The 24,798-nt window shown below is 38.4% G+C and overlaps 1 protein-coding gene across 5 annotated transcripts in view; it reads left to right on the forward strand.

Moving 5' to 3' along the window:
- Positions 1-24,798, forward strand: part of RNF24 (ring finger protein 24) — a 97,364-nt gene that overhangs the window by 25,253 nt on the left and 47,313 nt on the right. For 2 of the 5 annotated variants that reach the window (XM_060186937.1, XM_060186943.1), the window contains exons 2-3: positions 16,670-16,780; positions 24,359-24,508. In XM_060186937.1, coding sequence (XP_060042920.1) covers positions 24,366-24,508 — 143 coding nt within the window. In that variant the 5' untranslated portion in view covers positions 16,670-16,780; positions 24,359-24,365. The remainder of the gene's footprint in view (positions 1-16,669; positions 16,781-24,358; positions 24,509-24,798) is intronic. The other 3 variants (XM_060186927.1, XM_060186933.1, XM_060186950.1) reach the window with 2 other exon arrangements.

The raw sequence follows: 24,798 nt of genomic DNA on the forward strand, positions 1-24,798 counted from the left end.
TTGTTTAGTTTTATTTTTTAAGATTTCTTTAGCAATTGAGATAGGAGGAGAGAGGAAAAACCAGTCTCGCTCTGGTATATTCAATGCTGAAGATTTACGTTGGGGCCTCATGCTTGAGAGTCCAATTTTTTGTTTTTTTTAAGAGAGAGATACAGAGAGAGAGCAGAGCACTGCTCAGTTCTAGTTTATGGTGGTGCTGGGGACTGAGCCTGGGACTGCAGAACTTCAGGCATAAAAGTAACCATTATGTTCCAAGTGGATCAAGGTCTTGGATGTTAGACCACAAACTATCAGATACTTAGAGGAAAATATTGGCAAAACTCTTTTCCGCATAAATTTTAAAGACATCTTCAATGAAACAAATCCAATTACAAAGAAGACTAAGGCAAGCATAAACCTATGGGACTACATCAAATTAAAAAGCTCCTGCACAGCTAAAGAAACTACTACCCAAACCAAGAGACCCCTCACAGAATGGGAGAAGATTTTTACATGCCATACATCAGACAAGAGGCTAATAACCAGAATATATAAAGAACTTGCAAATCTCAACAAGACAACAAATAACCCCATCCAAAAATGGGGGAGGCCATGGACAGAATATTCACCACAGCGGAGATCCAAAAGGCCGAGAAACACATGAAAAAATGCTCCAAGTCTCTGATTGTCAGAGAAATGCAAATCAAGATAACAATGAGATACCACTTCAATCCTGTGAGAATGTCATACATCAGAAAAGGTAACAGCAGCAAATGCTGGAGAGGATGTGGGGTCAAAGGAACCCTCCTACACTGCTGGTGGGAATGTCAATTGGTCCAACATCTGTGGAGAACAGTCTGGAGAACTCTCAGAAGGCTAGAAATGGACCTACCCTATGATCCTGCAATTCCTCTCCTGGGAATATATCCTAAGGAACCCAACACATCCATCCAAAAAGATCTGTGTACACATATGTTCTTGGCAGCACAATTTGTAATAGCTAAAACCTGGAAGCAACCCAGGTGTCCAACAACAGATGAGTGGCTGAGCAAGTTGTGGTATATATATATATCTATATAAAATGGATACTACTCAGCTTTAAAAAATGGTGACTTCACCATATCCAAGAAGGATGACACAGGACCTAGTGGGGGTTGTATTGTTATATGGAAAACTGGGAAATTTTATACATGTACAAACTATTGTATTTACTGTTGAATGTAAAACATTAATTCCCCAATAAAGAAATTTTTTAAAAAGTAACCATTATGCCAGTTCCCCAGTCTTAGAGTCTGGCTCTTTATTCATTCTGCCACCTCCCAGGCTGCATGTATTGCAAGTTTTTACTCTTAAAACTCCATCTGTATTCCATGTTCATGGGTTGGAAGAATTAACATCATCAAAATGAATATATTACCCAGAGCCATCTACAAATTTAATGCTATCCCCATCAAGATCCCAACCACATTTTTTAGGAGAATAGAAAAAATGCTCCAAATGTTTATCTGGAACCAGAAAAGACCTAGAATTGCCAAAACAATCTTGAGAAAAAAGAACAGAACTGGAGGCATCACACTCCCAGATTTCAAACTATTATAGGGCCATTGTCATCAAAACTGCTTGGTACTGGAACATGAATAGACACACTGACCAGTGGAATAGAATTGAGAGCCCAGAAGTGAACCCCCACACCTATGGACATCTAATCTTTGAGGAAGGTGCCCAGACTATTAAATGGGGAAAGCAGAATCTCTTCAACAAATGGTGTTGGAAACAATAGGTTGAAATATGCAGAAGAATGAAACTGAATCACTGTATTTCACCAAATACAAAGTAAATTCCAAGTGGATCAAGGACTTGGATGTTAGACCAGAAACTATCAGATACTTAGAGGAAAATATTGGCAGAACTCTTTTCCGCATAAATTTTAAAGACATTTTCAAAGAAACAAATCTAATTACAAAGAAGACTAAGGCTAGTATGAGCCTATGGGACTAAATCAAATTAAAAAGCTTTTTCACAGCAAAAGAAACTACTACCCAAACCAAGAGACCCCTCACAGAATGGGAGAAGATCTTTACATGCCATACATCAGATAAGAGTTTAATAACCAACATATATAAAGAGCTTGCCAGACTCAACAACAAGACAACAAATAACCCCATCCAAAAATGGGGGGAGGAATTGGACAGAATATTCACCACAGAAGAGATCCAAAAAGCTAAGAAACACATGAAAAAATGTTCCAAGTCTCTGATTGTCAGAGAAATGCAAATCAAGACAACAATGAGATATCACTTCACACCTGTGAGAATGTCATACATCAAAAAAGGTAAGAGCAGCAAATGCTGGAGAGGGTGTGGGGTCAAAGGAACCCTCCTACATTGCTGGTGGGAATGTCAATTGGTCCAACCTCTGTGGAGAACAGTCTGGAGAACTCTCAGAAGGCTAGAAATGGACCTACCCTATGACCCTGTAGTTCCTCTCCTGGGGATATATCCTAAGGAACCCAACACATCCATCCAAAAAGATCTGTGTATACATATGTTCTTGTTAGCACAATTTGTAATAGCCAAAACCTGGCAGCAACCCAGGTGTCCAACAACTGATGAGGTGGCTGAGCAAGTTGTGGTATATATACACAATGGAATACTACTCAGCTGTAAAAAATGGTGACTTCACCGTTTTCAGCCAATCTTGGATGGACCTTGAAAAATTCATGTTATGTGAAATAAGTCAGAAACAGAAGGATGAATATGGGATGATCTCACTCTCAGGCAGAAGTTGAAAAACAAGATCAGAAACGAAAACACAAGTAGAACCTGAAATGTACTTGACATATCGCACCAAAGTAAAAGACTCTGGGGTGGGTGGGTGGGGAGAATACAGGTCCATGAAGGATGATAAATGACATAGTGGGGGTTGTATTGTTAAATGGGAAACTGGGGAATGTTATGCATGTACAAACTATTGTATTTACTGTTGAATGTAAAACATTAATTCCCCAATAAAGAAGTAAATTTAAAAAAAAAACTGTGGGGACAGAGAGAAACCTATTTACTAGTAGATAATGTGTTTGCATAGTTTGACATTAAGATTCTTATTGGTTATTGGCGTGAAGCTTCTAAATACATTTACACACATACCCTGAATGTGACAATTCTTTAGCAATGAAAAGAAATTCTCTTAGCTAGGTAAGAAAGAAAAAAAAAGTGCATTTACAGGTACTCAGTGGAAACACACACACAGAGACACACCCACACGCACACACACACATATACATGTATATTACCTGTATTTTTTATTTATGTACGTTTGTATTTAGAAGCTTAACAAATATTTACGTAACAGCTACAATGATATCAGTTGTTACATGGTATGTTTCAGGCTTCATGTTTCCTTTAGGGGACCTACTTTATACAATATCTGTTTCTAGAGCATCTTTGATTAAAACATAATACATTTTTCTGGCAGCTTTTATGAAAAGAAGTATCTTTTAGCAGCAATACAAAGAGTGTTTATGAAGAATATGAGGTACCCAAAATTCTAGCTAACTTTTCAACCTATCTGATGAACAAATAAAGGTGCTGTATAATAGGAGAGTAGACCTTTCCTTCAAAATGTTAAGAAATAGTACACCTACATTTTATCATAATAAATTCATTGTGTTTTAGCAAAAAATATATTTTTAATCAATGATTCTGAACTTTTCAAAATTTTTGAAAGTACAAAATCAACAACACTAGGCTCACCCTCCATAATATTGAATAACATATTTCATCTGTGCCATTGTCTCAACTATTCTGTTGTCTGCCTAAAATCATCTTACAAAGCCATCTCATATCTTTCTGTTTTATTTCAGTACTTGGATATTTTAACTACAACTGACCTATTAGGTTGTTACAGCAACTCTGATTTTTTTTTTAACCAGAATTATCACTGGGGCTGTGTGCCAGCCAGTTCCACTGCTCCCAGTGGACTCTTTTTTTTCCCCTCCCAAAATAGAGAGCTGAAAAGTGGCACACACAACAGAGCAAGAAAATTACAGTGTACAAGGATCCAGGTTCAAGCCCCCACACACGGGGAACTTTCACAAGTGGTGAAACAGTGCTGCAGGTGTCTCTTTTCCTCACTATATCACACTCCCCTCTCAGTTTTTCTCTTTCCTATCAAATAAACAAAATTTTAAAAGAAACAAAAATAGAGGGTCGGGCGGTAGCACAGCAGGTTAAGCGCAGGTGGCGCAAAGTGCAAGGACCAACGTAAGGATCCCAATCAAGCCCCCGGCTCCCTACCTGCAGGGGAGTCACTTCACAGGCAGTGAAGCAGGTCTGCAGGTATCTGTTTTTCTCTCCCCCTCTCTGTCTTCCCCTCCTCTCCATTTCTCTCTGTCCTATCCAACAACAACATCAGTAACAACAACAATAATAACTACAATTAAAAAAAAACAAGGGCAACAAATGGGAAAGTAAATAAATATTTTAAAATAATAAAAAAAGAAAAAGAATGTTAATTTAAAAAACTGGACAAGGAGAGTGGAGGGTAGATAGCATAATGGTTATGCAAAGAGATTCTCATGCCTGAGGCTCCAAAGTCCCAGGTTCAATGTCCCACCACCACCACCACCACCACCACTGTAAGCCAGAACTGATCAAGCCCCAGGCTTGAAGTCTCTGTGGTATCTCTTTCTCTCTTCTCCTGTCTTCCTGTCTAAAAGCTAGCATAATGGTTAGCAAAAAGACTTTAATGCTGGATGTCCCAAAGTCACAGGTTCAGTCTCCTGTACCACCATAAGCCAGAGCTGAGCAGTTCTCTGGTAAATAAATAAATGGTGAAATTTAAATGAAGTTTATAGTTTAGTTTCCTGCCATTTGGACTAAGGTTGTGTAAGGTTTTTATATTAGGATAAGAAGATAGGTGAAGGGTATATGGGAAGTTGTGCGACTTTTCTATGAATCAAAAATTTCAAACTTTAAAGTTTAGTTTTATGTGTAGAAAGAGAGAGAAAAAGATGCAAATCCTTTGGGGATTTTGTGCTAACTTTTCTTGAGGTTCTCTCTGAGGCAGTGAAGATCATCCAGGGTGCATCGGTCTCCACTCAAACTCTGCTGATCTTGTCCAAGCTTGGTAAGGTCTATGGAAGGCCAAAAGACCTTAAAAGAAAAGTAAGGGATTTTTCATTCAGATGAGGATTTCAGTCTTTTTTTCTACCATCACTAGTAATTTCAGTTTGGGCAGCTGACTTGACCTTTCTGTCTCACAATTCCTTCTGAGTATGAACCGTATAATGCCCACTGCATGGTTATTATAAGTGCTCAGTGAGACTTTCCTGTATGAATATTAGTCATTAAACTCTTAAAATACTAGACAAAATGTTTGTTTTAATTAATGCCCTAAATAAGTATTTAAAGGAGGGAAAAATAACCCAATTTCAAGGATTATACATTAGACTGATTCTCGAGGCTTTTTTCCCCTAGAGTTATTGTATGGCTATTGATTGTGATGAAAAATCCGTATGTGATATATTTATAATTGTGCTTATAATATTTTGAAATGTTTATCATTAGTACTCATTTTTAACTTAAACCAATGTGACAAAAAGGCAGTAGCTAAGCACTATAGTCTGTTTAATGCAACTTACATTTGCATTGAAAGACCTTTTGCTTTGAAAGACATGACACAAGGAAGAGAATTTTAAATATGAAAGCCCCGAATGATATATTTATAATTGTGCTTATAATATTTTGAAATGTTTATCATTAGTACTCATTTTTAACTTAAACCAATGTGACAAAAAGGCAGTAGCTAAGCACTATAGTCTGTTTAATGCAACTTACATTTGCATTGAAAGACCTTTTGCTTTGAAAGACATGACACAAGGAAGAGAATTTTAAATATGAAAGCCCCGAATCTGTTAATTTCCTGAAATTTAAAGCCAAAACCACCAGTGGAAACTCACTATACTATTTTTTAAATTCTGTTTTAAATTTTTCAGATAGACAAAGGGAGAGAGAAAGATACTACAGGGATTCAAGCGTGGGACTTTGTACATGGTAAGATGTGCATGTTTCTAGGGAGCTGTCTCCCAGTCCATCAGTCTGTTTTCAAGAAAGACCCTAGAAAGAGATGGTGTCTAGATAATTATATGAGATATATAATCTTGTAGTTTATTTCCAAAAGCAAATGATTATATAACCAGTTGAAAGCAGCAAGTTCAGTCAGAATATTGTAAGTAGTGCTTCAGTTGTCTTAATGAAATTTTTTAATGGAACCCCAGAGAAAGACTTTTCTCTTTCTTTAAAATAAATTTTTATTGATTTTCTTAATGAAAAAGATACAGAGAGAAAGACCACAGTATTGCTCAGCTCTGGTTTATGGTGATGCTGGGGAATTGAACCTGAGACCTCAAAGCCTAAGGTATTAAAGTCTTTTAATAGAACCATTGTGCTGCCTTTCAAGCCCAATATTTTACTTTTTAACTTTACATCTAAGAGGTGTAAAGTTGATTCTTAAGTGATATTTCAGATGTCTAAGTGTTCTGACTCATTGCCTGGTGAAGGGCAGTAGTATGGCTTCAACTAGATCATGCTCTTCCTGCTATGTCTGCTGTGTGTTGATTTAGCTGCTTCACTAAGTAGGGTCATAGAGATCAGTTGATGCTATTTTAAAAAATCCCAGTCTAGGGTCCAGGAAGAGCTCACATAGTCAGCTGTGCACCTTACCACACACACAACCCAGGGTTTGAACCCCAGTACCACATGGAAGTGCCATAGCAGCAGAGGAAGGAAGCACCATGAATGGTAGAGTGATACTATGGTCTGTGTGTGTGTGTGTGTGTGTGTGTGTGTGTGTGTGTGTGTGTGTGTGTGTGTGTGTATGTGTGTGTGTGTGTTTCATAAAAAAAAAAAAAAAAGAATGGTGAATCACATACACAAGGTCCCACAGTGCCACAAAAATTAAATTCTCAACTTAAAAAAAAGACTAAAGATCTTCTGATGAAGTCAGTTTTCTATCAGTAATCTTCAAATTGCTTACCTTGTATATAAAGAAAAATATTAAAAACTACTAAGTGCTACTGAGTTAGTAAAATGAATTAGAGTAAATATTCTTCCCCTTAAGGAATCCATTTTCCAAGTCAGTTAAAAGTAGTATGTTAGGAATAGATGGATGCTTCCTTAATACGGTTAAATATATATATATATGAAGCTACACACAGAAGAGTACAGATCCAAAAAGGATGACAGAGGACCTAGTGGGAGTTGTATTGTTATGTGGAAAATTGAGAAATGTTATGCATGTACAAACTATTGTATTTACTGTCGAATGTAAAACATAACCCCCCCAAAAAAAAAAAAAGCTACACACATTCTACTTAGTGATTAAACAACAGTCCTACTAAAATGAGTAAAACAAGAATTCCATCATTCATGTTCTGGAGATACTAGACAATTCAAAAGAAATACTGAATAGATAAATGTGAAGAAGGAAGTAAAATTATTATTTTATTACTTTACTTAAGCATTTATTACTTTAAGCAAATATTAATGCAAGAAGATAGCCACAGACTATTTCTGAAATCTCTAATAATTCTATATAATACTTTCCTCACTAAACCTGTGTAGAAAAGACCATGGTTTTCAACCAAGTCTTTTACAAACAGAAATGAAATTTAAAAAGTTCTTACTGATCTTTACAAATGATGCAGGGAACTTTATTTACATTTACAACTAAATATTGATTTTATTCTCTTTAATAAGTAGTATGTACATATGCCATGAAATAAAAAATGCACTACAAACAGGTAATCAATGAAAAGCCATTCTCTTCCCAACTCTGTTAGTGTAACCACTGGTATGGATTTTTAATTTATTCTTCCAGACACTTTTTAGTCATATACAAAAGTTTTTTTTCTCTTATTTCTTTTTACATTAATAATAATGTACCTCATATACCATTCTGTACCTTGTTTTGTTTATTTGGCAGTATTACCATGAAAACTGTGCCACTGTAGAAACTGTTAGATTATTATAACACTAAATTTAATTAGTTACATATTTAGGTTGTATAGATTGATTTGCTTCCAATCTTCTGTTAAATGCAAGATTGCAAAGACATATTTGCCTGTTAATATATATACAAGCATGTTTGAATAATAATCTTTAATATGGAACTGCTGCTTTGATGGGTAGGTTCATACATTTTACTAAGTCACACTTATGGAGGCTAACAGTTAATCATTTGACAGTTTCACTAATTATGTATCAAGAGTGCTTTCTCCTACTAATGGGTAATTACAGCTTTGTGGCATGTTAGATTCCTGTATGAATTCTGACTGTACTACATCTTTTTTGTGTGTACTACATCTTTTATCCACCAGGATAGGGTAAGTTATGTTCTAGTAACAGTCTCATACAAGGTTGTCACTGCAAGAAGCTTATTTCCTTTTGGAATGTGCCTATTGAGGATGGCCTTGGGAGCTCTGCTTTTCACTCAAAAATTTATGTGAACAGAACTGTTGGCATCTTGAACATTACATGCTGTTCTGGACACGAGACTCATAACATCAATAAAATATTCATCCTTGAAGAGATATACTTTAGTTACCTTTAAAACTCACTGATGTGTATTTGTCACTTGACTCTACCCATTCCAGTAGGTTAAGAAGTATAGTCTCTGTGCAGAAAAGCTAGAAAACAAAATATTTGGTGAACACCATCTGTGACTGACTACCATATCTCTATTCTGTCCGTCTTGATCTGTTTATGTAATAGTATCTCATTTTCCCGTCTTATTCTTTTTCTTTTCGTGATTCATCTTCATAGTAATCCCAGTAAATGCATTAATATCACTGCATTAATATCACACCAGTTATAAGTGCTGTTTACTCCACCAACTGGAAGCACTTAACCAATTTTTTTAAGTTAAATGTGGTTTGTGGGGGCCAGGCCATAGCGCAGCAGGTTAAGTGCACATGGTGCAAAGCACAAGGACCAGCGTTAAGGATCTGAGTTGAAGCCCCAGCTCTCCACCTGCAGGGGGATCGCTTCACAAGCAGTGAAGCAGGTCTGCCAGTATCTGTCTTTCTCCCCCCCCCCCCATCTTCCCCTCCTCCCTCAATTTCTCTCTGTCCTGTCCAACAACAATAGCAGCAATAGCAGTAACAACAAGAGCAACAAAATGGGGGAAATGGCCTCCAGGAGCAGTGGATTTGAAGTGCAGGCGGCTCTGAGCCCCAGTGATAATCCTGGAGGGGGAAAAAAATGTGGTTTGTGTTCCACAAGTGTATATTATGTCCACCTGTATGAGAAGCAGGAGCCAATGAGCCATTAATATAGATTAAGATCTGGCTCTCTTTAAAGAAAGAGGTTCACTGGCCTATTCATGAGATTTAAAAGCTGTAGAAAATTAAATATCTGCAGGTAATTAAGAGTATGGTTTTAAGTGACACAGGCATTGCTTTCCTATCGCATTTTTCTTTGTTGTGAGAAAAAAAAATGTTCCTTTGTTAAGAAATCAGCTTTTTCTCCCTCATATTAAGCAGGCATTGTATTACACATGGTGCTTACTTTATATTGAGGATGTGAATTCCTCATTGCTTCTTATTTCTTTGCACTGACTTTATTATGTTGTGAAGTTCAACCTAAAAAGTTTTCCTCATTTGCAATGTGTCTTTCATTTCACTCTCCTTCTAACTCAGCACTATTCTGCTCTCTTTTTTCTATAACCCATACTCTTTTTTTTTAATACTTATTTATTTTAGATAAAGACAGAAATTGAGAGGGAAGGGGGTATATATATATATATATATATATAGAGAGAGAGAGAGAGAGAGAGAGAGAGAACAGCGCTGCTTCACCACTCATGAAGCATTTACCCTGCAGGTGGGGGCCAGGGACTTGAACCTGGGTCCTTGTACAGTGTAATGTGTGCATTCAACCAGGGTACCACCACTGGCCACACAACTCATATTATTAATAGTTCTGTTCTTAGTTGGTTAAACATAGGACTGCATATTAGGCCTCAGCTTAATTAGGAAAAAAAGTTGTTTAATGTTTTTTAACTATAATCCCTTAAGGGAGAAAACAGAATCAAAATAATGGTATGCTCAGTAGTGTTGAGGCTAAGTAAAAAGACACAGATTAAATTGTAGCCTTACTAAATAAATTATAAAAAATTCATTAGACCTATTTTGTTGCCCCTTTAATTCTCTTTAAACAATGGGGGTAAGAAGGTAAAACTAGGAGGACGCTTCAGTAAAGGGAAAAAAATATAATTTTTATAAAGAAATATCAACCTTGGCCTACAGACTGTAGGTACAGTACCTATTTTCAGATTTGCTACCTAAAAGACATTTTTATCCGTATACTCATTTAGCCATTTTCTAAAACTGGAAAGAAACAACTGCTCTCTAGAGAATAAAAGAATGACTTTGCAACTCAAACAACAGAGGGGAGATGCATTTAGAATACAAGCTAATTATCTTGCCTACCTATCTGCCTTTTGAAAATAAAGGCCTTTTGAATCTTGACATCTTAAAAAAATTTCTAGTAGCCAATTACCAGAAATATTTGTAAAAGACTGGGAAAGCAGAGGAAACTTCTGAATCATAAGAGACTAGTACTATGTTGGGAATGAGGCAGTAGTATCATTCAGGATTGGCAGCTTAGATACTCAGGTACTAAACTTCTCAGGGCAGAATCTATACGCACAGTGCTGCCTTCCAGGGTTTGGACCTGAAACAAAAGATTACTTTTATTCAAAAATAAACAGAACCTAGGGAAATCTTGCTAAATAAAGGTCATCAGACTGCCAGTTTGCAGATAAGTCATGAAAAAAATGGAATTTTCAGGTGAATTTAAGCAATAATTAGCATCAGTAAAATTTTTGTACCCTTTCCTTAGGGAAGTCTATGGGGAAAACCACTAAAACCAGCATATAACTTTGGTGAATTTAGCATTAGAATAAAGGAATGTAAGTAATTTTTACTGAGTGATTCTTTCATAGAGAGATAAGAACTTGTGCTCATGTGATCAGCTGTCTTGTAGACCATTATTTCCCCAGTAAAGTAACCTATTTAAAAAATAAATGTGGTTCTCTTCATAGCACAAGTTATTCTTTCCTGATGTAAGGATACTTTCTGGGGAATCTAAATGTTTGACATTTAGTGGTTTTCTCTGGATATGCTTATTCTGTACATAAAAGCTATGCTTCATATATATATATATATATTCTTTTTTTTGCCTCTGGGTTATTGCTGGGGCTCAGTGTCTGCACTATGAATCCACTGCTCCTGGGGGCTGTTTTTTTCTCTTTTGTTGCCCTTGTTGTTTATCATTGTTGTTATTGCTGTCTTGCCGGGCTAGCATGGGGGTACCTCTTCCCTAGGTGCGTGCTCTCTGGATTAGAGAGAACTCAATGGGACTCAGCCTGGGCTCAGCGACACAGGAGACAGATGACTCAGGAACTCCTGGCAGTGTGGTAATGCAAAAAAGATCTATTGATTAGAGAGCCAATTTTTTTATAGGATAAAACCAGAAGTGGCAAGTCAGAAATAGCTAGGAAAGGGGGTGGAGAAAGGCAAAAGCACGCTGGGAAGGTAGAAGCTTCCTTAGCAACTGTTGGGAGGGTTTTTAACTGGTGGAATTAATGTTACCCTGCAGGCAGGGTGGGTCTCGAGGTAGAAAGAAGATAGATCAATGGGATGGGTGGGGATCTTTCAGGCAAAACAATGATTATGTAAATAGGCCATAGTGTCAGCAATGCAGGATGGAGCAGGGAGGCTGGCTTAATGCTGACACTGTTGTTGCTGGATAGGACAGAGAGAAATGGAGAGAGATGGGGAAGACGGAGAAGGAGAAAGACACCTGCAGACCTGCTTCACCGCTTGTGAAGTGACTCCCCTGCAGGTGGGGAGCCAGGGGCAGGAACCCGATCCTTGCCTTGAGCTTCATGCCACGTGCGCTTAACCCGCTGCACTACTGCCTGGCCTCCAACTTCTAACACTTTCTGCCTATACATCCTTTAATACTATTGTATCTACACTAGTTTTTTTATTTGCTTTTTTTTTTAAAATCAGATCACTGCTCAGCTCTGGGTTATGGTGAGACGGAGGATTGAACCTGGGACTTTGGAGCCTCAGGCACGAGAGTCTCTTTGCTATCATAAGTATTATGCTGTCTACCCATGCCCATTCTACACTAGGTTCTATGTGCAGATATTGACAAACATTGATTAAATACATAACTGGTATTGTACTTTAAATTCAAAAGATACTAAAGCACATATAAAAGGCTACCTTTTCTAGCTTTCTCACCAGAAACATCTCAGATTATCGATTTCTTGTGTAGTCTTTTGGTGATAGTTTATGCATATTCAAGTAAATCCTTATATTAAGTAGTGAAGTCTACCAGTTAAACTAGTAATGGATGTGTGTGCAATTTGACTGGTCTCAGATAAGGTGAAAAACAGTCAGCTGTGGGATGAACTACAAAGATTCCATGACTATCTGACTGTAGTGTAGATATAAAACCTGTCACCTAATCCAGCCTTAGGGTGTTGGAGCAGGCCCAGGTTCAGGGCATTCTAGTGAAGCTACATTCTAGTGACGCTCCCCAACTGAACCTGTGTCATAGTCTGTGTGATCTTTTCTACAGTTGGTTTCTTCCTGAAATCCAGCTGAATAAAACAGGGATGTATCTTGGTTTTCTCATATTATAATTTATTCCTGAGGTCAGCTTTGGCTATGCTAGAAAGCAAAAAGATTGTGTCTTATAAGCACAGTGTGTGGACTCTGCTCTGTTTGAACAAGGTCTTGAGAGACAAATTGCCAGTTTGTTGTTTTTGTCATTAGGAAGGTGAGCTAGAGGGGCTGGTGTGGCGCACCTGGTTGAGTGCACATATCGTTCAAGCCCCCGGTTCCCACTTGCAGGGGAAAAGCTTTGCAAGTGCTGAAGCAGTATTGCAAATGTCTCTGTCTCTCTGTTTCCCCAACCTTCTCAGCAAAATCTTTATATTCAACACAATTCTTATTTTAAACCCAGCTGTCTTTTTACAGAAAGGGAGAAGCAAACCCTCATATTTATATGAAATTGCAAGGACCCCCAAATGTCCAAGGGAATTTTTAAAAAGAACAGAATTGGAAGATTAACACTTCTGTGGTTTGAGAGGTGGTGCAGTGGATAAAGCACTGGACTTTCAAGTATGAGGTCCTCGGTTCAATTCTTGGCAGTACATGTACCAGACATCAGTCTGTTTCTTTCTCTCTTACCTTTCTCATTAATAAATTAATAAAATCTTTAAAAGGAGAAGGGAGCTGGGCGGTAGCACACCGGGTTAAGCGCACGTGGCACAAAGCACAAGGACCAGCATAAGGATCCTGGTTCAAGCCTCCCCGACACCCCACCTGCAGGGAGTCACTTCACAAGCGGTGAAGCAGGTCTCCAGGTGTCTATCTTTCTCTCCCCCTCTCTGTCTTCCTCTCCTATCTCCATTTCTCTCTGTCCTATCCAACAATAATGACAGCTATGAGAACAACAATAACAACAACAACGATAAACAACAAGGGCAACAAAAGGGAATAAAATATTTTTTTAAAAAAGGAGAAGAAGAAAATGATGATGGTGTCTTACACCTCCCACTCTCAAAGCTTACCACAAAATTGCAACAATCCAAACAATATGTGTATATGTGAATACATGTAGACTGATGGAATAGAATTGAGAGTCTAGAAATAAAATCCATATATCACTGGGCAGTTGAGTTTAAACAGTGGGGAAAAATAATAATAAAGATGCTAAGGTAGCTGTATTTTCACATACAAAAGAATAAAGTTGGGCCCTCCCCTCATATGCTATACAAAAATTAACTCAGGGGTCAAAGAGCTGCCATGTAAGACTCCTGCCTCACCAACTACACCATCCAGGTTCAAGCCCTGACACCACATGAGAATGCTATGGTATCCCCCCACACACACTTTGAATAATAAAGTTTGCCAAGGAATGGTAAAATTCCATTTGCCTAAAGCCCCAGATTCACCAACAAAAAAAACAAACAAAAAAATTAAGCAGTGGGGTAGGTGGCTCAAGGAGTTCAGTACAGGACTTACAAAAGTGAGGCACCAGGCTCAATTCCCAACATCTCAAATGCCAGAGTCCAGTAGTGCTCTGGGGTCTCACTCGCTCTCTCAGTGAATAACTAAATCTTCAGAAGAAAAAGCTTTGAAAAAAAATAACTCAAAGTAGACTGATGGATGTAAGAAATAAAAGTAGAAACTCTTAAAAAGAAACATAGTGGGGACCCGGCATTAGGTAGTACAGTGGGTGGGACCAGTTTAAGGATCCTGGTTTGAGCTCCCAGCTCCCCACCTGCAGGAGGGTCGCTTCACATGCGGTGAAGCAGGTCTGCAGGTGTCTATCTTTCACTTCTCCCTCTCTGTCTTCCCTTCCTTTCTCAACTTCTCTCTGTCCTATCCAACAGCAGCAATCGCAACAATAACAACAACAAGGGCAAAAGGGGAAAATGGTCTCCAGAAGCAGTGGATTGGTAATGCAGGCACCAAGCCCCAGTGATAACCCTGGAGGCAAAAAAAAAAAAAAAGAAGAAGAAGAAGAAGAAGAGAAGAAGTAAAACAAAATGGGGAGGACACAAATTAGATATCAAAACTATTTTGTGCATCAAAGGATATTGTTCAGAAAAGACAAATTGGGAGTCCAGCGGTAGCTCAGCGGGCTAAGTGCATGTGGCGCAAAGCGCAAGGACCGGTGTAAGGATCCGGGTTTGAGCCCCCCGCCTCCCCACCTGCAGGGTTGTCGCTTCACAGGAGGTGAAGTAGGTCTGCAGGTGTCTGTCTTTCTCTCCCCACCTCTGCCTTCCCCTCCTCTCTCTGTCCTATCTAACAACGATGACATCAGTAAGAACAGCAATAATAACTACAACAACAATAAAAAACAAGGGCAACAAAAGGGAAAATAAATATTTTAAAAAAGAAAAGACAAATTAAAAAAAAAGAAATTTAAAATGATAGTAAATACTTGTAATTCATATACTAATAAAAGTTTAGTGCCTAGAATACATAAGGAACTCTTACAACTTAACATCAAAGAACCCGACTTACAATGGTGAAAGGAATTAAATAGCTGCTTCTCCTAAAAGGATAAACAAGGACACAAAAGGTCACTCATCATGAGTCACTAGGGAAATGGAAAATGCAGGATCAAAACCACAGTGAAATACACTTCACACCCACAGGGATGAGTTGTTTTCTTTATAAACACACACACACACGTACACACGTACACACACACACACATACACACCACACACATGTAACTTTGAAGAGGTTTGAGCCTGCCTACTTTGCTGCTAAGAATAAAAACTGATAGCCATTATGGAAACTTAGGAGGTGGTTCCTCAAGTTAGACATAGAATTACCACATAACTCTGCAATTCTATCCCTAGACAGATACTTCAAAGAATTGAAAACAAGCACTTGGGGCCAGGTGGTAGTCACCTGGTTGAGTGCACATGTTACAATATCTGACGACCCAGATTCAAGCCCCTGTTACCCACCTGTAGGGAAAAATGCTTCATGAGCAGTGTTGCAGTTATCCCTCTCTCTATCTTCCCTTTCCCTCTCAATTTCTATCTTTAATGAATAAGCAAATGAAATATTTTTTTAAAAAAGCAAGTACTCAAGGAAATCCTTGTACACAGATGTCCGCCCTAGTACTACTCTCAGTAGACATAAGGTGGAAAGAATTCAAGTGTCCATTAACAGATGGATAGACAAAACTTCTTATAAACTATGGAATATTATTCAGCTGTAAAGGGAATAAAGTATTCATGCTACAACATCAATGAACTTCAAAAACATACTAAGTGAAAAGCCACATAACAAAAAGTAATATATTCTCTGTTATGTAAATAATATAATGATATAATATAATAATATAAAAAGTAATATATTCTCTTATGTAAATAATATAATGATATAATATAATAATATAAAAAGTAATATATTCTCTATTATGTAAATAATATAATATAATAATATAAAAAGTAATATATTCTTTGTTATGAAATCCCAGAGTAGGTAAATTCATCAAAACAAAAAGCAGTTTGGATATTCCCAGGACCAGGGCTTAGGGGAGGGGAGGTATAAGGAGTAACTGCTTCATGGGTACAGAGTTCATTAAATTTAGAGTGATGAAATGTTTTGGATTTAGATAGAAGTGATAATGGCACATTACCACTATGCCATTGAATTATTGACTTTAGAATAACTAATTTTATATTATGTAAATTTTGCTTAGATGAACCCTGGAACACTGTATGAAACCAAAATTTTGAAAGTTATGTTCAAAGGTATCATTTTTCTAACAACAATTTCCTCACTGTATTCAGTACATGATTTGTGTTAAGTCATTGCTCAAAAATTAAATCATCTGTGTTCATAAAAAATGAATGGCAGGGACCTGGGTAGTGGCGACCTGGTTAAGTGTACACGTTATGGTGCACAAGGATCTGGGTTCAAACCCCAGTCCCCACCTGTAGGGGGAAAGCTTCACGAGCGGTGAGGTGGTACTGCAGGTATCTCTGTCTCTGTCCCTCTCTGTCTTACCCCTTGCCTCTTGATTTCTCTGTCTCTATCCAATAAATTTGTTTGTTTGTTTGTTTATTTCTTTATTTACAGCAGGTAGGCATTGGCATATCCAGTTAAGTGCACATTGCACTATATGCAAGGACCTGGTTTTGAGCCCCCATCCCCACCTGCAGCGGGGACGCTTCTCAAGTGGTGAAGCAGGTCTGTAGGTATTTTATCTTTACCTTCTCCTCCCCTCAATTTTCCCCTGTACAGAGAAAAAAAAAATGGCCACCAGAAGTGGTGGATTCATAGTGCCAGCCCCAAGCCCCAACCCTGGAGGCAAAAAAAAAGAAAAATTTAACTACAAATGCCTATACTAGGAAAGGAGTTCAAATCATTAATTTAAGCTTACATGATAAGAAACTTGAACACAAGGAACTGAACCTGAACTAAGTAATAGAAAGAATGTAATAAGAATTATAATAGAAACTTGGGGGGAGATGATAATATGGTATTATCTGAAGAACAGGAACTGATCTAAGAATGGGACCACTCAAATACACTTCAAGAAATGATGCTGCTACATAGCTGTGACTTACTGTGTTAAATCTGGGCTCTCTGTAAAACCAAATCTCATGTACTTTGTACCTTTCACATAGTGGGAAGAAATTCCATCACTGAAAAGAATACTCGAGAGCTGGGGAGGCAGCATGATAGTTCTGCAAAGGAATACTCAGATCATCTTTGTTTTGGTTTGGTTTTTTTGTTTTTTGTTTTCTTTTTTCTTTCTTTTTTCACTTTTAGTTGGCTGATGAAATGGCTGGAAATTTGGAATTAGGCTGAAGATTTCAGGTGCCTTGAGAGAGAAAAAAATTATTAGTGAAATTAGAAATGCCAAGTAAGAGATAATAGCTAAGATGATCTTTTTTGTCATACCTGATAAAGTGAACATGTTTCTATGCACGAGAGTCCAAGTTCAAGCCTCTGGCCCCCACCATCAGGAAGAAAGCTTCACAGTCAGTGGACCAGGCCACAGTTGTCTCTCTAATTCTCTCCTCTCTCCCCTTCTCTCCATCTTTGCTTCTGTCTCTGCCATTTGAAAAATAAAAAGAAATGGCCAGTGGGAGCAGTGGAGTCATTGTGCAGGCATCAAGCCCAGCAGTAACCTGCTGGCATAAAATAAAATAAAATAAAATGTAATTATTTTTCTTCTAGATAGATTGAGAGAGGTAGAGAGAAAGACACTATAGCACCAAAGGTTCCCTCAGTACAGTGGAGACCAGGCTTGAACCTGGGTCATGCGCATGACAAAACAAGCGGACTATCCATGTAAGTTATCTTGTAGCCCAAAGATTATTTTATTTTAAAATTATCAAAGTGAGACATGGTAGGTAGCATAGTGATTATACAAAGAGCCTCTTATGCCTGAAGCTCCAAAGTCCCAGATTCAAGCCCCTGCATCACTATAAGTAAGAACTAAGCAGTACGCTAGTTTGGGGGGAAAAAAATCTTAAGGGGGCTGGGTGTTGGTGCACCTGGTAGAGAGTTCAAGCCTCTGCCCCGCACCTGCAGAGGGAGAAGTTTCACGAGCTATAAAACAGTGCTATAGGTGTCTCTCTTCTTCTCTATCTCTCCTTTCCCTCTCACTTTCTTTTTTTTAAATCTTTTAAAAATATTTTTATTTATTATTGGATAGAGACAGAGAAATTGAGAGGGGAGGGTGAGGTAGAGGGTGAGAGAGATAGAAAGACATCCACAGCCCTGCTTCACTACTCATGAAGCTTTCCCTCTGCTTGTGGGAATAAGGAGCTTGAACCTGGGTCCTTGCTCATTGTAATGTAATGTAATGTAATGTAATGTAATGTAATGTAATGTAATGTAGTGTAGTGTAATGTAATGTAATGTAATGTGAGCACTTAAACAGGTATGCCACCACCTGGCACCCCCTAACTTTCTATCTCTATAAAAAAGTGAATAAAATTAAATTTAAAATAGATTATTAATAATCATGCTGAAGAAATATTACAGCATGATGTACCCCTAGGCCAGGGTTAACATCTTGGAATAACATACCATCTACTTAAACTGTTGGGCCAACTAAACTGTAACTAAGCCATTTCATTTACCAAAAGAAAATGAGGGAGTTCCTAAATTGTTTTCTGTATCAGTGTATTATTTATTCTCTGACACCTCCTACTCCAGTATTAATGGAGATTAAGTGTAAGAAAAGTCAACAAATGTCTTCTCCATCTGATGACAGTAGAAGAATTCTGAATGTCTGTGTCTCTGTTCAGAATTCCCCCAGAATTCATTAATGGTTCCACCTAGGGCAAGGATCCCTTTTGGGGTGACTGGGGATATAGCTGACTGGTAAAACACAGGATTTGCATATGTAAGGTCCCAAGTTCAATCCCTGACACCACATATAACAGACTAATGCTTTGGTTCTCTCTCTAATTAATAATTTCTTAATGCACAAACCTCATGCATGCTCAGTAATGTTGAGCAGCCTCCCCAACCAATTTTTCTGTTTGTTTGTTTGTTTGTTTGTTTTTGAGAGGGATGTAGAACAGGAATCAGTGAAACTCTTTCAGTATTGTCCAGGGTGCTCCCATGTGGTGCCAGGACTTAAACCCTATGCTCTCTACCAGATGAACTATCTTCCTTTTTATTGACTCGTTTTTTTGTTTGTTTACTTTTACCAGAGCATTACTCTGTTCTGGCTTATGATATAGGAGGTTGAACCTGAGACCTTGGGCCTCAGAAATTAGAGTCTTTCTGCATAACTATTATGCTATCTCCAATACCCTGAACCGTCTTCCTATACATGATTTTAAAGGATCCCTGAAGAGCAATGTTGTCCTGACCTCTCCCAGCTGGCCTATATTAAAGGCAGCCTTTGGCCAGGAGAACTTTCCAGTCCCAGCCTCTGGAGGCCGAGTTGGCAGGCCACTTAACACAAAGCTTGGCAGTGTGTGCAGATGAGCTTCCTCCTAAGAAAGGGACATTCAGTTTGGTTGGTGCAGTCCTCTCCAGAGGTCTCTCTCACTCTTTCTCAAAGTCGTCTTTTATGTTATTTACTACTTTTACTTAATACTATCCCCCACCCAAATGAACACATATTAAAATCTTCGTAATTTTGTCCTAGGTCTTATTAGAATTTCTGTGCTTCAGTACTTATGCTCTCATTTTATTCTTCCAAGAATCTCTAGAAGTCAATAGGGAAGACACTGTCACATTATAAAGATGAAAAAAAATGCAAAGAGACTCTCATGCCTGTAGTTCCAAAGTCCCAGGTTCAATCCCCACATCACTGTAAGCCAGAACTGAGCAGTGCTCTGGTGGAAGAAAGAAAGGTAGAGGGGGCCATGTGGTGGCATGTCTGGTTAAGCACAGACATTACAGTGCACAAGGACATGGGTTCAAGTCCCTGGTCCCCACCTGCAGGGGGAAAGCTTCACAAGTGGTGAAGCAGGGCTGCAGGAGTCTCTCTGTTTCTTTCCCACTGTATCTCCCCCCCTTCTCAGTTTATCTCTGTCCCTATCCAATAATGAAAGAAAAGAAAGAAAGAGAGAGAGAGAAAGAAAGAAAGAGAGGGAGGGGAAAAAATAGATATAAATGGGTCAAGTAATGACATCTAGCTGATAAAATCCTCGGAAAAACATGCCAAGTTGCTGACTGCAAACCTGCCCTTTTTTCCATCACATCAGTCTCTGTCTTTGCCTATATTCCTCTCCCTTAGCTCTTCAAGCATTGGTGTTTAATCTCGTTTCCTAAGTGAGAAATACTGGGTTGTCAGAAAAGTCATGACACATTTTTGCACCAGTCTATCTGGTGAGGGATATTTCTCTGAATAATCAGCTGTCTACCCTTCAGAGTGTTGACTTCAGCAAGGGCTATTAAGACCTTGTCAGCAATGTGATAGTTAAGTGTACAGCTGTAATTTTCTCTTATTTCACAATTCATGTGCTAGATATATTTGGCAAAGTACTCCTTTACTCCTTCCTGCCCATTCACGATCTGATATAGGAAAAAGAAAATTATTATATTATTGGAGTGAAAACCACTGAACTATTCAAAACTAAATATTATTCCCATTATTTATGTTTGGAAGTTCTCACAGAGATGCCTCTCTGGAATAAAGTCGATCATTTTAAGTTTATGAATGAGAAAGAGGAAATCAGAAGATCACTCTGGCATACAGTTTTCTGGGGTTGAATTCAGGACTTCCTATGAGTTTATAATTCCTATACTCTACGGTGTGCCACTTCCCAGGCCACACTAAAGTCTTTTTTCTTTTTCTTTTTTTTTCTTCAAACCAGAGCGCTGATTAATTGTGGCTTATGGTAGTGTTGGGAATTGGTCCTGGAACCTCTGGTGTCTCAGGTGTGAAAATCTGTGGCATAATGTACGATGTTATTTCCAAGCCCTCACAAAGTCTTTTTTTTTTTTTTTTTGCAGATACTGAGTCCTTGAATAAGTTATTAGAAATTAGAAACTAGGAGGCCAGGTGGTAGCGCAGCGGGTTAAGTGCATGTGGCGCAAAGCTCAAGGACCGGCATCAGGATCCAGGTTCGAGCCCCCGGCTCCCCACCTGCAGGGGAGTCGCTTCACAGGGTGTGAAGCAGGTCTGCATGTGTCTATCTTTCTCTTCCCATCTCTGTCTTCCCCTCCTCTCTCCATTTCTCTCTGTCCTATCCAACAACAACAATAATAACCATAACGAAGCTACAACAACAAGGGCAACAAAAGGGGGGGGATGGCCTCCAGGAACAGTGGATTCATGGTGCAGACACTGAGCCCCAGCAATAACCCTGGAGGCAATAATTAATTAATTAATTAAATAGAAACTAAAGTAATACATCTAAAGATTTCAGTTACAACCAGTCAACAACTCTGGAGTCCACAATATAAATATATTCTTTTTTTTTTTTTGCCTCCAGGGTTATTGTTGGAGCTCAGTGCCTGCACTACAAATCCACTGCTCCTGGCGACCTTTTTTCCCCATTATTGTTGTTGGTGGTGGTGGTGGTGTATAGAACAGAGAGAAATTGAGAGAGAAGGAGAAGACAGAGAAGAGGAAAGAAAGACACCTGCAGACCTGCTTCACCATTTGTGAAGCAACCCCCCCCCAACACGTGCGGAGCTGGAGGCTTTGAACCCAGGATCCTTGATCTTTGTACTGTGTGAGCTTAACCTGGTGTGCTACCACCCAACCCCCATAAATATATTCTTAAGTCACTTTAACACTGTAATTCATTACCTAAAGGAAAGGACAGCTCTGTTCATGTAATTTTTAACTGTACAGTGATATCATATTACCAGACAGATCAGCAGAAGTCATCCTTTTTTATTTTCTGTTTTTGTTTGCTTGTTTTTTTAATTAATTTTTAAATGTTTTATATTTATTTTCCCTTTTGTTGCCCTTGTTGTTTTTTTATTGTTGTTGTAGTTGTTGTTGTTATTGATGTCATTGTTGTTAGATAGGACAGAGAGAGATGGGGAAGACAGAGAGGGGGAGAGAAAGATAGACACATGCAGACCTGCTTTACTGATTGTGAAGTGATTCCCCTGCAGGTGGGGAGCCGGGGGCTCAAACCGGGATCCTTAAGCCGGTCCTTGTGCTTTGTGCCATCTGCGCTTAACCTGCTGTGCTACCACCTGACTCCCGTTTGCTTGTTTTAATTGCAACAGCATTATCACTGAGGCTTGGTGCTGCCACTATGAATCCATTTTTTACTATTATTTCTTTCTATTTTTATTTGATAGGACAAGAGAAATTGAGAGAGGAGAGGAGATAGAGAGGGAGAAAGACATCTGCAGACCTGCTTCACTCCCTGCAGGTGGGGAGCAGGGGCTCCAACCCAGATCCTTGCACATGATAATATGTGCACTTAACCGAGTACACCACTGCCACCACCACCCCCCATTTTCTGGTTTCTAATTATATAACTAACACATGAGAGATAGCCCACCAAGTAGGGAATGTGCATTGCCATGTGCACAGCTCAAATTCAAGCCCTGGTGCTCTGGGAAGCCCCCCACTGCTATGGTCTCCCTTTCCCTCTGTCTAAATGAAAAAGCAACGTGGGAGTGTTGGAATTACATATGAGCAAGGCTTCAACTCCACAAAAGTAAAATAAAATAAAAATGACACAAGAAAGACTGAAGAACATACAGGCTAAGAACATTCATTTTAGAGTTAGAAATACCTTATATTCTAAACAGATTTGGTCAATTGTGGTTATAGAGCAGAACTCTAGACTTTGATTTCCTTATCTATAAGATGAGGAGAAATTATTCTATTTACCTATGTAAGTTTTTTTTTAAATCTTTATTTGTTGGATAGAGACAGTCAGAAATTGAGAGGGAAGGGGGTGATAGAGAGGGAGAGAGACAGAGAGACACTTGCAGCCCTGCTTCACCACTTGTGAAACTTTCCCCCTGCAGGTGGGGACCAGGGACTCGAACCTGGGCCTATGTAAGTTTTATGTGAAGACAAAATAAGGCCAGAGAAACGCTTAAAGTAGTAAAGGGGCATTAAAAAAAAAAAAGATATGCAAAATGACTAGCAAGCCACATGCCAGTGTTAACCTTTTGATATGTTGGTTTTTAAGGTTTTATCTATTTATTTATTTGTTTATTTATTTATTTTTTGCCACTGAGGTTATTACTGAGACTTGGTGCCTAATAAATTAATTCACCATTCATGGTGGCCATTTTTTTCCTTTTTTTTTTTTTTTGATATATATAAAGGGTGAGAGAGAGAGAGGGAAAGAGAAAGAGGAACAACTATGGTACTGCTCCTGAAGGTTCCCTCTCTGCAGCTGAGGATCTGGGGTTTGAACCCAAGTCCTCGAGCACAATAATGTGTACAGTCTACCCTGTGCTCCACTACCTGGCCCCTAGATCTTTTTCTGATACACACATAGGTGCGCACACACACATCCATATACACCCATTTTTCAACATTTGTAACATTTGATTACATAATATCTAACCATTATCTTTATGTGAGGTATTTTTATTCCCAGTGGTTTACCATTTATACATATTGGTACTTTAAATATTGAAGGATTTGGAAAAACATTAAGGAACTGAGAGAGATGGAGGAGATAGAGAGGGAGAAAGAGACATACCTATAGCACTGCTTCACGGCTCATGAGGTTTTCCTCCTGCAAGTGGGGACCAGGGGATTGAACCCAGGCTCTTTGCTCAAACAGGTGCACCACCACTCAGCCCCATGAGTTAGTCTTATTAAGCTTTTCAGGTGGGATCTCTAGTTTCTAAAGTAGTACCAGATAAATAGGATAGAAATTATTTATGGGGGCCAGACGCTGGCACACCTGGTTAAGCGCACATAGTATAAAGTGCAAGGACCTGTAGAAGGATACAGGTTCAAGCCCCTGGCTCCCCACCTGCAGTGGGGGGATGCTGTGAAGCAGGTCTCTCTGTAGGTATCTTTCTCTCTCCTTCTCCTCTCTCAATTTCTCTCTGTCCTATGCAATAAAATAAAAGAAATGGCCACCAGGAGCAGTGAATTCGTAGTGCCAGCACCGAGCCCCAGCAATAACCCTCAAGGCAAAATGTGTGTGTGTGTGTGTGTGTGTATGTGTGTGTGTGTGTAATAAAACAGATGGCAAATATATTAACTTTTGTCTATTATATTTGTTTCAAATGGAGTTAAACCCTGTTGTATTTTATAGTATATAATTATATTTACATAATTTTTGAATATATATATGAAAGTAATACTTAATCTTTGTATCTAATTTTTTTTCTATTCTTCTCCCACAGCTTACCCATGAGCTCGGATTTCCCACATTACAACTTCAGGATGCCCAATATTGGATTCCAGAATCTGCCTCTTAACATATACATTGTGGTATTTGGCACTGCTATATTTGTCTTCATCCTTAGTTTACTCTTCTGTTGCTACTTGATTAGGTAATCAATATTCATGCTGTGTTACTTCAGAATATGTTAAATAGTTAATAAATATTATGTTAATAAGTAAACTTTCTGCTCTATAGTGAAAATATTTTAAGTAGAATAGTTGCAAATTTTCTAAAATTAAAGTGGCTTAACATTTTAATCTGTGAGTTATTCATCAGTAAGACACCTTTATACAGTCTTTAATCCTTCAATGCTAACAAAGTATTTCACTTTACAAGGAAAAGTTAGTTTTATTTATTTTTTAACATATATCCATTAGATAAATTTATGTGATTATCTCC

Source organism: Erinaceus europaeus, chromosome 1 (assembly GCF_950295315.1).
Source record: "Erinaceus europaeus chromosome 1, mEriEur2.1, whole genome shotgun sequence".
Lineage (NCBI taxonomy): Eukaryota > Metazoa > Chordata > Mammalia > Eulipotyphla > Erinaceidae > Erinaceus > Erinaceus europaeus.